Source organism: Sinohyriopsis cumingii, chromosome 1, assembly GCF_028554795.1.
Source record: "Sinohyriopsis cumingii isolate HCF-2022 chromosome 1, ASM2855479v2, whole genome shotgun sequence".
Taxonomy (NCBI): Eukaryota; Metazoa; Mollusca; class Bivalvia; order Unionida; family Unionidae; genus Sinohyriopsis; species Sinohyriopsis cumingii.
The window spans coordinates 130589868-130607063 of NC_142961.1; the positions used below are offsets into that span (position 1 = coordinate 130589868).

Sequence of the window (17196 nt, forward strand, 5' to 3'; positions counted from 1 at the left end):
TGATTACACATGGATGACAAATTTATTTAGTAGTATTTTGTCAGATTGAACAATTTTTGTATAAATAAAATTATACTTTGAGCTTAGCAGTTCCATGCGGGTTATCGGTGCTATTATATGCGTCCAAAAATACACCATAAAATACTGTCCCTTAATAACTATACTAGTAATGCCACACAAAAACCTAGGGTCACCATACAATATATCAACATGTGAAAAGCATGATGCGCAGCAAAGCGATAACCATTAAAGTGTTTCAAGAGAAATTCGACATAGGTAATTCCTTACCAGCCCTGTTCCAATTAATTAATCTGTCTAAACATACATTTTTGCTTTGTTTTTTCAGTTTATTCTCTTTTGTACACAAAACCTTGATTTGGTGTCTAGAAATCGGATATTCGGAAGACACGATGGTCATGAGGTTATTTATGTTTTTCAATAAAATAAAATTATAGATTGGAGCTTTATGAGATAAATTAATATTTACTTTAGTTTTAGGCATCGTCTATCACAGTTAGGTGACATGAATATCGCTGTATAGAACAATGCCAACTTAAAATGTTTCTAGCAACATCTTGTTTTGTTTCTGCAGTTGAGCATAACTGTTTTGCAAATGAATGTACGGAGCATGTGCAGTAAATGTATAGCTAAAACATATGTCTTATATTTTGCGACAAAGGCAACTAATGTAAAATGTGATTGTGTAAAAAATCTAAAATGTAGAAGATAATGTTGTTGCTTCATATTTTGTGTGTGCATATATCAATTTATTCCCTATTCAGTGCCGGTATCGGCAGGACAGGAACATTCTTGGCTCTTGATTATCGACTTGACCAGGCTGAACAACTCGGCTACATCAATGTGGTCAAATGTCTGGAGACCTTCAAAAAGCAGCGAGTGGGTCTTGTCCAGACTGCTGTAAGCAACAAAGTGTATAGAATAAACAGGTCATAGTATGCAATACTGATAATGGATTCATGTCAGAATGTCTCATCTTTCATAATGTATCCTCACTGTAATTCGCCCATCCTTACAATTATATATATCATTAGTATTTCCATAATTACTATCGAATAAAGATAACAAATAAAAACATTAATTATGATAAGTGTAATAGCTTTAAGAAGCAAATGAAAACAAATATTTAGCTGATGATGAAAAAACCGAAGCGTCGTATAAAATGCGAACACGCAACTGGTAAATAATTGTTGAAAGCGAAAACAAGAGCAGCAGTACTTTTAGTAGCAATACTTTTGTCACTAAGCAATAATATAACCGGTTCATAAATGTGCACGTAGATAGATACCATTACGTGAACAGCATATGTTGTTATGATCATCAGTATTTAGTATACTAAAATTAATGTAGATACCTTAGGGAACAACTATAGTTCCGTTTCGTCATCAATCAATTGTGACAATGTATTTAGCCGACATTTGTCTCCTTTCTGTATACTTTAAGGAGCAGTACATTTTTCTTCACGAAGCTCTGGTAGAGGCGCTGACGTGTACCACATCAGCACTATCAACCAGTGAATTCCTTAAAACATACAGTACATTACTGAAGGAAAACGTTACCAGCATAAAGCGGAAGATTGACTTTGAGTTTGAGGTAAACAATTTGTTTCATTGGATGCAAAGCAACATTTACTTAATGTTACTAATGAAAAGAATAAAAAACACATTCTTTTGTGTACATAATAACGAAATTTAAATGATTTTTTGTATTATATGCATTTATTATGTGACTTTCTTTCACAATTTTATACGCCAGAGTTCAACATTAATGTTTCGTTCGTTACCTTACGATAGATGTCATTAATATAATAGAGCTACAACTATTTTACATATTCAGAAACTCGCCATGTATGTAAATGAAGCGACCGAGGATGTGTTTGAAAATGGAAAGAGGACAGAGAATAGACAGAAGAACAGATATTCAAACATTTTACCCGGTATTACTAAACTTTAGCACACGTATATTTTGTTAGGATTACATACCTAAAACCATTTGTAATTTCTAAAATGTTATATGTTTATTATGTCCTAGCTGTAAGACATTAGGAGATTTTAGGAAGACATATATACATTCATCTCATTTTTCCTTAAATTAAAGTGGTAAAAATACTAAATTGCGGCATACGATAAGCTTTTATTTTCATTAAAAAAATCCATCAAACAGAGTAGAAAGATTTTGTAGGAGCGAAAGAACAGACCCAGATTAAGGCTTTTCAACGTTTTGCTGTTTTGCTTAAATTGTTTTTCATTCCCATGCTCTAATTATCATCATGAAAGGAATTTAAAACCAAATTATTTTTTAACATCAGTTTGCAGAAACAAGAGAAAACAAACGATTTATCTGCATATGCTTTTACAAAAAAAAGAAAGAAAGATTGCGAATTTGTTGATAGACCAGACAAGAACTATTGTCCATCCTTAAACGTCTACGTCGAAGGGCGAGGCTCCTACATCAACGCGGTAGTATTACCGGTAAGTGTTCTTGTTCCGATATGATATCACTCAAGTGTTGCAAAATGAAGAAATACAGTAAAAATAATTTTCATTTATCGAAATTAAGGTCAGGGAACAATCTCATTTATTTGTCAGATTCAGTGATGGCGAATAATACACAAATCTCTCTGAACTGTCAATGACGGCAAAAGGCTCAGTATCCATGGACACATGTCTATAAACGTATCTTCATGACATAGTCAAATTAATCTGCACTATCAGTCACTGAAAAACAGTGATCAACTAAGGGTTATATAGATTGAATTGAAACGAATATGAATAAAACATACACGATATGTGTTTGCAGGTAGTTTATAATATTTTTATAGGATATAACTTGTTTACTTTATGACCAAATCTTTATGATCATTAGTATCATTATGGTTATGAAAACAGCAATAGTACATTTAAATTCATTGGTATTTCTAATCCAGCGGCAATAAGAGCGGCTACTGTGCTACTACTACATAAAAAGAAATAGTGTGGAAGTCATGACGAAAACGCTCTTTAACATTTCTGTTTTCAGTCATCACTAAATCAGCAAGTTACATTTTCTATCGATCATCGCTCACTGAGCACTCAAGTCGCAACTTCCTGTAGCATCTGCGACCGACGACCTAGAACATATCAGTGTTAGATAATTATCAATCACTAGAATGTGTTTTGGCAAATATACTAATCTAGCATACATAATGTTCATACAAGTTAGCGAAAGCTGCAATGACTTAATCTTGTACTAGTCGAAATTACAGACAGCACCGATAATTATGAGGATGTGAGCTGCAGCTGTGCTATATTGACTTTGTGGAGAGGTTTATTCAATGTTACTGTTACATGTGCTATATTGACTTTGTGTAGATGTTTATTCAATGTTACTGTTACATGTGCTATATTGACTTTGTGGAGATGTTTATTCAATATTACTGTTACATGTGCTATACTGACTTTGTGGAGAGGTTTATACGATGTTACAGTTACATGTGCTATATTGACTTTGTGGAGATGTTTATTCAATATTACTGTTACACTTGCTATATGGACTTTGTGGAGAGGTTTATTCAATATTACTGTTACATGTGCTATATTGACTTTGTGGAGATGTTTATTCAATGTTACAGTTGCATGTGCTATATTGACTTTGTGGAGAGGTTTATTCATTGTTACAGTTACATGTGCTATATTGACTTTGTGGAGAGGTTTATTAAATATTACTGTTACATATGCTATATTGACTTTGTAAAGAGGTTTATACGATGTTACAGTTACATGTGCTATATTTACTTTTTGGATAGGTTCATTCAATGTTACAGTTACATGTGCTATATTTACTTTTTGGATAGGATCATTCAATAGTACAGTTACATGTGCAATTGTCGGATTTGTATACTCATATTGTGACATATTCCAGTTGTTATAAAATAATTCATCTTCCCATCTATAATGATCGAGTAGGAAAGTAACCATATGGCAAGGACACGCACATGATACTATATAAACCAGTGATACAATATAATACACAAAGATTTCGGATATAATGATGGATTTGGTTGGGGGGTTGATGTTTGTACGAGTTTGACTATCTTAGTAAATTAGTTCTAAATGGGATAAATTCACACTTTGATATAATAGGCATCACGTTTAATACTTGAAATATATTATTACATAGGACAACAGTGGTACTTGTCAATTTAAACTGAATTAGTGTCTTACAATATACTTAAAGACAATGCAAGAACAATGCTAAAATCTATTGTTTGCCTTCAATTGTATTAGTTATGTTATGCATTTCCTTTCCATTCCAAGAATTTGATTATACTTGCACGAGAAATATAACCACATTCCCTTTTCCGAACTACCAGAAAAAGACCACGCACTATCATCACCATTACTACCGCTACTACCACCTCCAACACCAATGTGAATGGCATAATATCTAATGCATTCAGCATAATTATGAGTGATAAATAAGTACATTTAAATTTTCACAATGTTCATTCTTGATAGTAGTATATCATATAGAGTTCTCTCTTGAGCAAGTGCAATTTTCTTGCGATAACACCATCAGGTCACCGGTGTTACCAATATTTGCGAATATAACGATTAGTTACGCGAAATGTATTAACTAGCGTTTGCAGATTGACTTGGGTATATTTTCTACTCAGAATATCTAGTTGCCTCAGTTCCCAAATTAATTTGATTAGAATTATTATGATGAAAGTTTTTGAAGTGATGGACATTGTTGCCTTCGCTATATCCATAAATGATGTGCAATTATTGTCATATGGTATATTTTATCCTTAGCTGCCTACATATGAGTTGAAATCGCTGAGAATATTCAGCATTATAGTACCTTTTAAAAAGCCATCCGTACGGTAAAGGACTCCATCTGATGACATCGTCTGTCAATTCATTTTGTGTTCAATGCAGTTTAGGAACAACAATTTCAATTCCAGAATGCCTTCATTTACTATGACACTGTCTTCTGGATAGCTGTTACTTGGGGTAAACAAGGAATGGCTCTGACCTTTAGGCCACTGCCATATGTATGGAAGTAATATATAATGTTACGAAGGTCCGTCTCGTGACATTGCACATTACATTCCATCCCGTCCATGGCGACGCTCGTTTTCCTTTCATAACTATTGAAGTGCTTGAGTTTAAACTGAAATTGGCATAATCTTGTACTTTCAAGCTACATTTAGGTCCGCCCAGTGTCAACAAAATTGGAAAGACTATGATACTTTTTAACCGTACAGTTTGCACTAAAATATTATCGTATTATCGAGCACATCAATATAGTGTAGATATTTTCAGGGTAAGATGAAAAGTTCAATGATTAAATTATAATATTCAAATATGAAGGGCAAACAATGATTGAAACTCTGGTCTATATATCAAGTCTAAATCTTCTGAAGGGAATCTACTTGTGTATTTTGAGTGGGTCGTATGTTTATCAAGGAGTGCACCTTATTTCACAGACAAAAAAATCTTCTTCGTCAAAGCATTAGTTCAATATATACCTTAATTATAATTTGTACAAAGTAGACAATTTATAATGAAGGACACCATTCTGATGCAGGGATGCTAACGTTAGTACCATACAAGAAAACCGCCGTTGTTAGAATGATCCTATAGCAAATTACACCATAAATTTACCAAATTGTATGCATGGCTTGCTATTTTATATATTTAGGAACCAAAGGCTGTATATGTCCCAAGCTCAAACACAAAATACCATTTAGCTGTAATGCTCTCATATGATTTGCACAAACTGCATAACTTACCCCCCCCCACCCTTGCAGGTGGGAAGGAGCTCGTCCCTTTTAGAATGAACAGGTTACGGTCAAGGTAATTGCGTTCGGACAGACAATGTAGCCAGAAGTTAGTTTTACTCTGCTAGTTGTCATAGAAGACACTGTTTAAAATGGGGAATATGTAGAGTGTATAGTTCATGATACATGAGTTAATGTTTCAGCTCAGACATTTTCAAAAGAATAACGATGTGGTTTGCAAATCTAATACCTTGATATTGTTTCCTCTTTAATCTTTATCTTCAACTGCTAACTACCAACATTATATTCCAGTGCAATACGTTTATCGTAAGAATTAAGAATGCGAGACTTTATATACTTTCTGCAGGCACACAAAACAAATAACATCTTCATTATCACCCAAACCCCTCTGGAGAACACCAAAGTGGATTTCTGGAGAATGGTGTATCAGTTCGATGTCCGTTCGATCGTCATGATGAATACGCTGTCCCAAATGAAGGTAACACTATATAACGACCCTGCATGGAAGTATAAATTCCCCCGATATGTTCGATGACAAAAAGCAGCAGATCATCTTTGCACAACAACAAAATAATCGTACATAGTACTAACGTTAATATTTACACTCTGTACGTGGACAGATGTCTGTTTATAGGTACACATTCTTTGCAACAAGACATTGGTTATATGTACAGGACACATTTATTCTGAAAACGGAATCTTCTGCGTGTCAGCTGAAGAGCTGCAGTCACGCGTATTTTATTAAAATTTCAATTCAAAACGAGAAAGTAGAACAACAACGATTAACCTACGCTTAAAGAGTCAAAACATTAATGGTTAAGGACTTTTAGTTTTAAACATATCTAAAGCACAGTCCTGTACATTACTGTATCTTAAAAGCATCAAATTCATTCACTATATCACGTGAACATATTAGTAGGAAACGTTACTCCTCAGAAAATGTGATATTCTTTTGAAATTCGTGTTAAATAACTACTTTGTCAGTGGTCTGTATAGTTAGGTACCACATGCATAACTTTTTACGTGTAATGAGACTCTCTTAGACGCCAGAAAACAGAGCATTAAAGGGGCGTTAACGGTCGTCTGGACTGTCCAACAAATTTATCATCAACATTAAAACATGTTTCGTTTTTTGTGAAAAAAGTATCGTCCTTTAAAGGCCAGTCTTTTAGTTCAACATCACTATATTTAATCAAGCAGCTCGGATGGCCTAAGTGGTTAGTGCATCTGCCTCGTATGCTGGAAGTTGTGGGTTCGAACCCGGCAGTCATACCAAATACCTGTAATAATGGTACTAGCAGCAGGCGGCTTGGAGCTCAACATTAACAACTTAGTATTAGGATAGGTGGGACTGGTGTCAGGATACTGTAATAGGGTGAGACATGATGCTAAATATCTATGTCATGTTGCCCAAGTGCTATACTTCAATCACTAGAAACTGTCACACTGCAACCATCGTATCGATTTGACTATAATTGTTAAAATTAGGTTAAAAATCTAATTCAAAGATACATTATTTAACCAACTAGAAACTCACATTTGTTATATTCAAGAGGTGGTCGGCTTGCATTTGATCATCTATTGACCATAAAATTAATGGTGAATAAGATCACACATTATAGGTATTCTTTCCTTGGAATAAATATTGATCACGACGCCCATGTCATCACTTATTTTAGAGATTTTCCACGATTACAAGTTTGTATGAAATTATCTTATACTGGAATAAGAAGAACGAAAAGGCACACGAGGATTAGACTCGAATAGTCTGCTTTCCGTTACCTTAAACAGGGAGTAAAGCATAACTTAGCTCGTGTGCAAAATATATAGATGCCCTTGCATTACTAGCCAGCGATCTCGTGGTGTTTTCTTGAAAACATTTACAAAGAATGATAATGCATGTTTTTATTTTGGCTTCTTACCTGCTGCAAATTTCACTCCAGTTGGCTATCTAATTAATTCGCAGTAAACTTGATCGTACATATCATATAGTTGACTAACAGCTGCGATCTCAGTGTGCGAATGATTGTAGCGTTTACAGTACGGTTATCTTCATCAAATAGAAAGTTTATTTGATTTGATAGTGTGTGTTTGTCTTTTCCACATCTTTGACAAAATGAAAAGATGAATCATACATTTGCTAACTGATTGTTTAAAAATTTTAATTACATATAAGGCAAAACAATTACTTTTAGTATTACCGAATATTGGTTGCAGATTTGGATAGATGGACACTGTTTAACACAAGATATTAGGTGGACCTTAATATATGTCTACATGCGACTTGAAAAAAATCATTTCACTCTGAATACATAATGTGTTGTAACGTGCATTTGCATAAAAACATAATAATGTGTCTCGTACTAAATCAGAAGACTTGAACACTAAGAACGTTTTTATCTTAATGTAATTAATATTTAGGAGTAACGAGATGAATTCGGCAGTTTAATAACACTTCCGTATGTAATGCAATTTTGTATTATTTTAAATATATTCAATTTTAGGAATAACTTAAAATTTATCTCAAAATAGTTCGGTTATTTAAGGTACATGTTATATTTGGTAGAAAGGTAGAAATGAAATACTTTAAGTTTGTTTTAATCCTTTATTTAAAACTCATTAAAATGCTCCAACCTATTAGCAGCCTGACAAATGTGCAGAAAAGCATAGAGAACATCATTTGTTTCACCATTTTCTTTGTGAATGATTGGTGTTGATTCTGGAAGCGCTATTGGGCCTCTCAGTATATTTATCCGTTGAATTATATTTTAAAGATAAATTGTGAAGATACTAGTTTGTGCTGTACACAAGTGACCCTTGTTATGATCGTTTATCACATTTTCAACATTGTTTAGATTGGGTTGAGAGAATAGACAATATGTAAGAGGTAATTTGAATATCGTGGAGATTTACTTTTCTTAGGCTTTAATCCGTCGTCGCAAATGATGTTTCAAAATCTTATGAAAAATATAAATCTTTAACCCGTAGCTCGTATCCTAATTCTGTCTTAACAAATAGTACTACCATTCGTACCGTGTTAATTTTGTCTTATATTTTGAAAAGTACATGTATTTTCAGTTGTATGACATATCTCAAGGAGATTGCTATCTTGTTTAAATTGCGCCATAGATGAAATATTCACATCCTCTATGATTTGGCTAATGCACTATTCAAAAGACAAGGAGTTAGGACAAATTGTCTTTAAACTTGGGCGTATCCTTTTATACCTGTTACAGCCGTCAGGAGGATGTAACCTGAGTTAATTATTCATTTATTCCTAAGGTTTTAGTTTAGGGGCTCTCATGTGTGCAGCTTTATTTTTCCTAGTAGTTGGATATTAGGAGGCTTATTACCTTAAGATAGCAAAGGATATCCTACCTAAAACTAGCACGAAAATATAGGTTTTCTATTTCAATAACGACGATTTAATTTTATACCGTTATAAAATAAATAACTTAAACGCAAATCTATTATAACCAAACAATGATTTAATTCATTATTCAATGATCACTTCTGACGATATAGCATTTTCTAGGATGAGGAGTGTTACTGGCCGGAGGATGAAGAGGAGTTAGAGATATCGCCTTTTCGAATCACACTGGAGAGTAAATCCACCGATGACATTAACACCAACTACATCTTCTCGCTTAGATACCAGGAACATGTAATTATATGAACAACAAATAGCTTGATATTGAAGTACGACAATGATATTACGCTATGAAGAATAAACTCATTAGTTTGATTCAATCCTTAATAATAAATCGCTAAGCATAATCACTTCCAGAAATAATTATTGCTTTCAAAATCTGTATATGTTGGTGAATTTAAAATAGTCACAAATATAACTATTTGTTGACACCCATTTGTAAAGAAAGAATTATATAACCCGTGCTATTGCCATTATCATGCATGAAATTGCTTTAATATCACTTGCAGGATCAAAGGTAAATATATACGTTAATCGAAAATTGGGCATGGATCTGATTTTAATTTGTTTGGTATCCGCTAATTCTACAAAGATCTGAGATAGGTCATTGGCTACTTTTGAAAGAATCAACGTCTAGAATATAGAAGTGTCGCATGTACTCATAGGTATTTGTACCTGACGTCGACACATATCACCTTTTGAAAGCGAAGATCGTTAAGGCAGTTTCCGGAACAAAGCTGATGAATATCGGACATGAATAGTTCACTTATGCCCAATGCCAGCTAAAGTTTGAAATCAAGTAATAAGTTCGGAGAATATTTTAATCTGTTGAGGCTTAATTAAATTGATCTTAAAAATCAAAACTCACTGATGTGGTCTTCTCTTTCGTCGTGCATCATTTTATTCTTTATCTAATTTAATTATTTGCCCAAACACAATGAATCGCAACGAACAGTTATTATTCAGTCTAATTGAAATAGCAATGACCACTATATTGGTGCATGGGTCAATGCAAGTACCATGTATTTGCGCTGTTATATTTTCTGATTTTCCTACCTTTAGTGGATGATTGATAACAGTAGTGCATATAACACCGATTGAGTAGTATCATTGTTTGGTGATGTGTGCATAGTCGTGAGGGAATATGGGCTCGTGTGTGCAGTCCAAGCGATGAGTGCCGTTTACCCGTGGACCATGGTTCGAATCTCAGTAGAGTACGAATTAAAACTTCTCTAGCCTGTATGATAGTACTATTTGTATTAATATAATAATTCTGCCCACTAGTATCAAGCATTCTTCTGTAGAATCCAAGGATAGCAATTCCCGTTCTTTATGGTGCATATTTATAATTCTCTATAATTAATTCTATAAACCTTGATTTCTTTCATAGGAATCCGGAATGACTGTGTACATACATGATAATTAATTACTAGGTCGTCATGCGAGTGTGTCTGCTACACACGAGTGCATATAACACCGATTAAGTAACATCATTTTTGGTGAAGTGTGCTTAGTCGTGAGAGAATATGGGTTCGTGTACTCATGCAAGGCGATTGCTGCCGTTTACCCGCAAACCTGGGTTCGAATCTAAGTAGAGTACGAATTGAAAATTCTCTGACTATATATATATATATATATATATATATATATATATATATACCATTGAATGTGTGAAGAATGCACTGTTTTTTCACGGCTACATTCAAATTCGTAGTCATCACTTGAATAGTCTATGCTGCTATCAGCGTACATTCACTGTCCCTGAACTTCGGAACCTAGCTATGGTTAGTAATACCTGGCCAGAATACGAATTCTATCATTCTGGATATTTCGGACAAGACTGTTAACAGTCGCCGTTCCTTTGGTTATCTTCCCATACCTAATTTAGCGTTGAGCACTTCATGCCCTTGGATTAAACACAAATGTTAAATTAATTTAATTCCATTATCTCCAATCTTTACTAAAACAACATAAGAGTGAGAGAGCAGGGAATTATATAGTTTTACTTCCTACTGTAAGCAATACTTTATTTGGCATTAATGTATTTAGCTTTAGTTTTACAAAACAGCTGTATAGCACTTAATGTTGTTTGTATGTCATTTAAACCCAATGATACAATTTTGATGGCATCGGTAAGATTCCTATATTTCTAGAGCTGACTTTGAAGTTGTTCATTAAGTTCGAATTTTATTCACAATTCTAGAAGCTGTGGATTCAGCGATCATTATTGTGTTATGAGCAGTGACTGGTTATACTGCAACGAATAACGGACAATTGTTGACTGCAAAGTTTGCATCAATGTGAAGAATGATCATATACATATCCCCATTTTCGTGGGAGAAAAAAAAACTAGTCCAGTGGCTATGGATAAATTGATCAATCTTGCAATACGTGCATAGAGATTGTCAATATGTCGGTTACTTGTGACGTTGAAAATGACGAAGTAATGTATGCTTTAAGACAAACCCGACGAAAACTGTCAGCAAAGAAGGTAACGGAGTTTACTGATGCTGAGGCTGGAGTATTAAAAGAATGTTAACTTCAGGATGTGCCACCACACAGGGAATAAAAGAGAAAACCTGCCTCAAAGAAGAATGAAAAATAACTGAAGTTGAGACAGAAGGAGTTTGAATTGGAAATTGAACTTCGAAAAATAAAATTAAAATTTGAAAGAACAAATTTATGAATGGAACATGTATTTGAAATGAAGCGTTTTCATTTTAGGTTAGAGCAAACAATCAGGAATATGCGAGTGGAAAACATTTACAATTTCATTGCACGATTAGGGTAAGCTTGAACTAGGATAAGACATCCTGAGCGTCCTATTAAATTACTGAAGCGGTTTCAAAAGAAGGAAAATAGTCTGATGATCTGAACGTATTGCAACTAAACCCACTTTTGAGAGGAGAGGCAAGACAGGTTACAACTCATGCTTGTAGTGATTACATGGTTCTCAGGGATAGATTAATTGATAATTTTGATAGGTGTGAAGAAGGAAATTACTACGACGCATATACAACTGACGGCCAGGATAGATCAAGACATAAAGCATTTCAAGGATGATCGTGACTCACGTATTTGTTTCCGTGAGTAATTGTTCCTGAAAGTCTTTCCACATGATCAGGTACAGTGGATAAGGAGTAGCAAAGACTCCAATTCAGTTGTCGAGGCTGCAGACGATTATATTCCCACTAATACACAGCAACACGGGCTGAACAATATTTTTCGTAAAAGAATAAATACGATGTTTGATGACATTGAAGCTGGCAAACCTAAAACAATGACTGCACGCGAGGAAGCACGCATGGTTTGCCCACAGGTGATAAAGGAACCGTTCTCAAACATTTCAGTGAATATTGTGGGGTCGTTATCTAGAACAAAAGCTGGTCTCTGGTACATAGTGCAGGTAGTTGATGATACTACTATGTGAACTGAAGATTAGTGGCTAAACACAGATGACGTTGTTTAGTCGAGTTCGTTTTCCAAGGGTCATATTAACAGACAAAGGGATCACTAACAGAAACTAATCTGATAAAACTATTGGTTTTTCCAAAAATGTTGTAATTTAATTTGTAAACTATAATGCGTTTACTTGGTAAGGTTTAAATATTTGCTACGTTAAGAATAATAAATGTAGTTCATCAAGTCTCTCTTATTTATTAATTTATAGCGAATAGATCTTTCTAATAACATAAGATGTCAGTTAGAACAATGAAAACATCAGCATTGTTAGATATTAATGGCATGTTGATTTCAAATTGGTTAAATTAATTGTACGTGTACTTCAATGTACGTAATTAGATCCAGTACTGTGGCGGGTTTGACACTAATACATCATATTATTTCAATATAAATTATTTATCTAGTGAAGACGTATTACCGTATACACTAATTGTAAAATGTAATTTCTTTGCCAAACATATAATTTATGTATGTATTTTGATATTCCATACCGTCAATTTAGTAATCATTAATAAAGCTAATAACATTATATGGTTTTAGGCATATATGCATGTACGAAAAGAGAGCTTTGTCTAAAAGGGAAGGGGCTAATCATGGTCTTTTTTCATATTATGACGCCGTTGTCCTACTTTCCTATGTTTTCTGTTTCGTTTCTTCTGTGTTCACGGTTAACCTCGCTAGCTCGGTTAACAGTAATCCATGGGTCGCGAGTTCCACAGACAAGCACGACAGTCTCAGTTGGCTGCCTCTTTGTTCTTTGCTTGGGAAATGCATTTATCTTCCAATGTATGAGCATGATGTAGATAATAATGTTTTAAAAGTTCAAATCATAATGAAAGATGCAAAGTTATATGTGTTGAAGTAGTATTTAAGCTACTTGTGTAGTTCATAGTTTACGGATTTATCAAACCTTATCATATTATGTTTTGTTCCCTCTATTATATTTTATTCTTGACCACCTTATTACTTTATTGCATTGACGGATGTGAAAATATTTACGTTCTACTTGACATTTTAAAATTTACTAAAATTGTCTTATATACTATATAACGTCTGTGCCTCTGATTCACTGTTGTAATATAATTAGACCCATAAATTGCCCGATGTATACGGTTATATGCTCGTAAACATGAAGATTAAAATTCGGAAACTGTAATGCAGTGTAATTCTATCGAGACATTGTCGTTTATGGATTATGTGCAATGGAATAAGGAAAATAAATATATTCATAAACGGTACACGTGTACAGATGGAAACACTTTAAAGTGTATGATGATATGACACAGGAATTACGGTCTCTTTATCTTGTACAAGACAATCAATTCAAATATTTTCAGCTTCGCAAGGTGCAGCTGAGCAGAGCAATGTACTGGGCCGATGATGAACCAGTGCCCGAGTCACCGTCGGCAATGCTGAAGCAGATCGATCTAATACAGAACAGGCAACAGGAAACGGGCTACAAGCCTATAATTGTTCATTGCATGTAAGATGCATTTATGATATAAATTAACTTGGCTTGCACACGACAAAGAGTTACAAGTATTCCGTTGACAGTTGGATATAGAGGACGAGTCTTCCCTAAGTACTGAACATGCCAGAACCAATGAATTATTAATTTTGGTGCACGTTCTGAAATATATCCTTATCTGTTTTAGTTATTAGCTTTGGTGTCAACTGTATAAATCTTCTTCCCAATAAAAGAGTATCCAAATACGTTCTGGTGCGATGTCTTCTTGTTAGTGTCAAATGTGATAACCTTTAACAATAATAAGCACATCATTTTGTAGTGCGATATATGGTTTGGAGAGTAATCAGATTACCTCGGTGTTGTTCATAAGAAAACATTAAATCACTTTAAGCGAAATTCCTCAGCAGTGAATAAAAATAAAGATGACCAAATTAAAAAAGTTATAGAATCATGAGTAACAAACTGAATGCAATTTGCATTCAAATGATCTCAATATTATATTGTCTGTACACGGTACACCTAAACCCATCCCTCACCAACACTAAAATCAATAAATTAATGAGGAATGTGAGAACACCTGCCATCTAAGCATACACCTGCAAAAGTGATTGACCTTAAGGACTTAATCATTTCTATAACGGTTTATTTTGAAAATGAAGAACAACATATTTATATCTTCTCCAAACAATTACTAATTTCGAAACTAAAAGATCATCGGCTTCTGCAAACACTCATTGTTGAATCAAAACATTACATCAACTACCCAAAAGCACTATGTACTATTCAGGTCTTGAACGTTAAATAACTGCTGCCAATGTGTTATTCAAAAGTCATGGCTCACATGTTGTGATTATTCTCTTTGCATTTCACCCAAGAAATACATAAACATGTTTCGTATAAGGAAAAGCAATACCTTACTTAGCTGTAGGAAGGCATGTATAATGATCTGCCTGCCTTGAATCAATTATATGTATGTGCATGTTAAGGCAATAGAGAGGGACAATAATCAATACTATTTCGTCCATGTGTATTGAAATTAGACATGCACACTGGACCTGCTTACGGGATTGTGGTAAATATGATAACAATACCGTTCTTTCTCAAACGCTTAAATATATATAAAAGCACTGAGATAATACTTTGTACGAAATAAACTGTCTATGTGGGTTACAAGGAAACCAACCTGACATTCAGTTTGACACCCATTGATGTGTCACTGTTTGTGATAATTAATTCGACTGCAGTGTTCTCCGTCTCTTATCATCCTATAATATTTACGAAAACGAGCACACATTTGTTTCTAGTATAAGATTTAAATAATCGAGTATACTTGTTATTAATATAATAGCATAATTTTAATTTGAACAATTCAAAACAAGAAAAGTACAATAATACATATAAATGTAACCCATACAGGAATGGAGCCGAGAGAAGCGGATTGTTTTGTGTTGTTGCTGCCCTGATAGAAAGGATGATGTCTGAACAAGATGTTGCTATTGAGCAAATTATAAACCAAATTGCACAGCAGACGGCCTCAAGCGTGGTGAGGAAAGCTTTTTAAAAAAGGGAGATTGCATGGGTGATAAACAATTTGCTCAGTGGTTCGCTGGAAAAGGAAGTGACATAGTGACCAAACAGAATGTGGCCTATACATATATATTAGCTCCAATGCAGGAAACTGAATATTTTTTATTGAGGCCACTTTAATTTATCAACTCCATTATTTCAGATATCTGAAATTGTATCATATTTTTACACAGTTTAGAACTGAGAATTACAAAGTGAAGTTAAAGGCTGGCATCCATTAAGATGAATTAATTTTATGTTCAGTAACTATAAAAATGAGTATATACTACAGCAAGACTTAAAACAATCCTATTCAGAATTGTATGATGTATCTTAAGATTTTGTGAGTGATGCCTATAGTTAATACGCTGACAAATACATGGATACTTTTTGTTAAGTTATACTCCTAATTTAAAATAGCATTTATATGCGCAAAAAGTTGCGAAGTTAAATTTACTTGTATATCTTAAAGGAACTGTTTATAATGAAATACTTCTATAACGTAGCATGAATATTGATTGAGTGTTAACATCACTTAGGGTAGAAGGGGAACTCATTTCATCTGTCAGCATTAGAGAGGGAGATGGGGTTGAAGATGGAATGGTGAAAGGAGGGTGAAAGAATTGGTCAACTAGTGTGATACAATCATGATTATATTTAGTAATGTCAGGCAAGAAGATGATCGTGGTGACGATAAACATAATATCTGTGTCATTTTGTTGTCACGTGAGCATGAAATTCAAAAAGCAATCAAACACGAAAGTGTATAATGATATATTTTCTAACTTATTGACGGAGTAAGTTTTTAAAGGCTGCATTGAGCGCCTGGTTTTGAAATTATGTGCATTACGAAGTCATTGAAAAGTATATTAGCAATTAATATATTGTTAAAGAACTCGAATAATTCTCAAGATTAATTAGAGTATACTTCTGGATAAGTTGTCTGGCAGAAATTGCTGCCTCTACCTGTTTGGCGTCTCTTAGGATAAAAGTTTGAGTTGTCTGAACAACAAAACAATCTACCGAATGCAGTGTACTAAGCATACTTCCCATTTAATTTAGTACAAATTAATACACCAAAGTACACCAGCATAAAACTGAAACATGGAACGTTGAAAGTTTGTAATATGACATATGTTAACCTAAAGGACAATAGTAGATATCTTTATACAAAATTCTGATGAAGAAACACTAAATTCAGCTTACATGAAAGACAACTTTGTAAAATGTTGCAGCAAATTCATCATAAATCAGGCATCGCAAAGAGACTGAACTAATAATTATTATTCAGTGTTACTCAAACACAGTTTCAGTGCAGTGGTGAATGAGACATAGTTTGTCACAGAGGTATATTATACTCTTTGGGGTGCAGGTACTTTTAACGAAGACCACATAGAAATACTTTAAAACGATAGTCATATACTTAAAGCAAAAAAGCTAGATAGACCTAGAGTAAAGCTAATTCTA

At 34.0% G+C, this 17196-nt stretch overlaps 1 protein-coding gene across 1 annotated transcript; it reads left to right on the plus strand.

Moving 5' to 3' along the window:
• Nucleotides 1-1404: 1404 nt before the first annotated feature.
• Nucleotides 1405-15724, plus strand: LOC149807861 (receptor-type tyrosine-protein phosphatase kappa-like). Its single transcript, XM_089961501.1, has 7 exons — nucleotides 1405-1611; nucleotides 1855-1954; nucleotides 2416-2489; nucleotides 6150-6281; nucleotides 9339-9467; nucleotides 14033-14178; nucleotides 15580-15724. Exons 1-7 carry the CDS (start codon nucleotides 1420-1422, stop codon nucleotides 15722-15724), a joined length of 918 nt encoding a protein of 305 aa, XP_089817627.1. The 5' UTR covers nucleotides 1405-1419.
• The last annotated feature ends 1472 nt before the right edge of the window (nucleotides 15725-17196 follow it).

Excerpts from the sequence above, each read along its gene's own strand:
- LOC149807861 (XM_089961501.1), top strand. The coding sequence starts at position 1,420 with ATGTATTTAGCCGACATTTGTCTCCTTTCTGTATACTTTAAGGAGCAG. Across the intron at positions 2,490-6,149 it reads TCAACGCGGTAGTATTACCG|GCACACAAAACAAATAACAT; the intron begins GTAAGTGTTCTT and ends TACTTTCTGCAG. Across the intron at positions 9,468-14,032 it reads CGCTTAGATACCAGGAACAT|CTTCGCAAGGTGCAGCTGAG; the intron begins GTAATTATATGA and ends AAATATTTTCAG.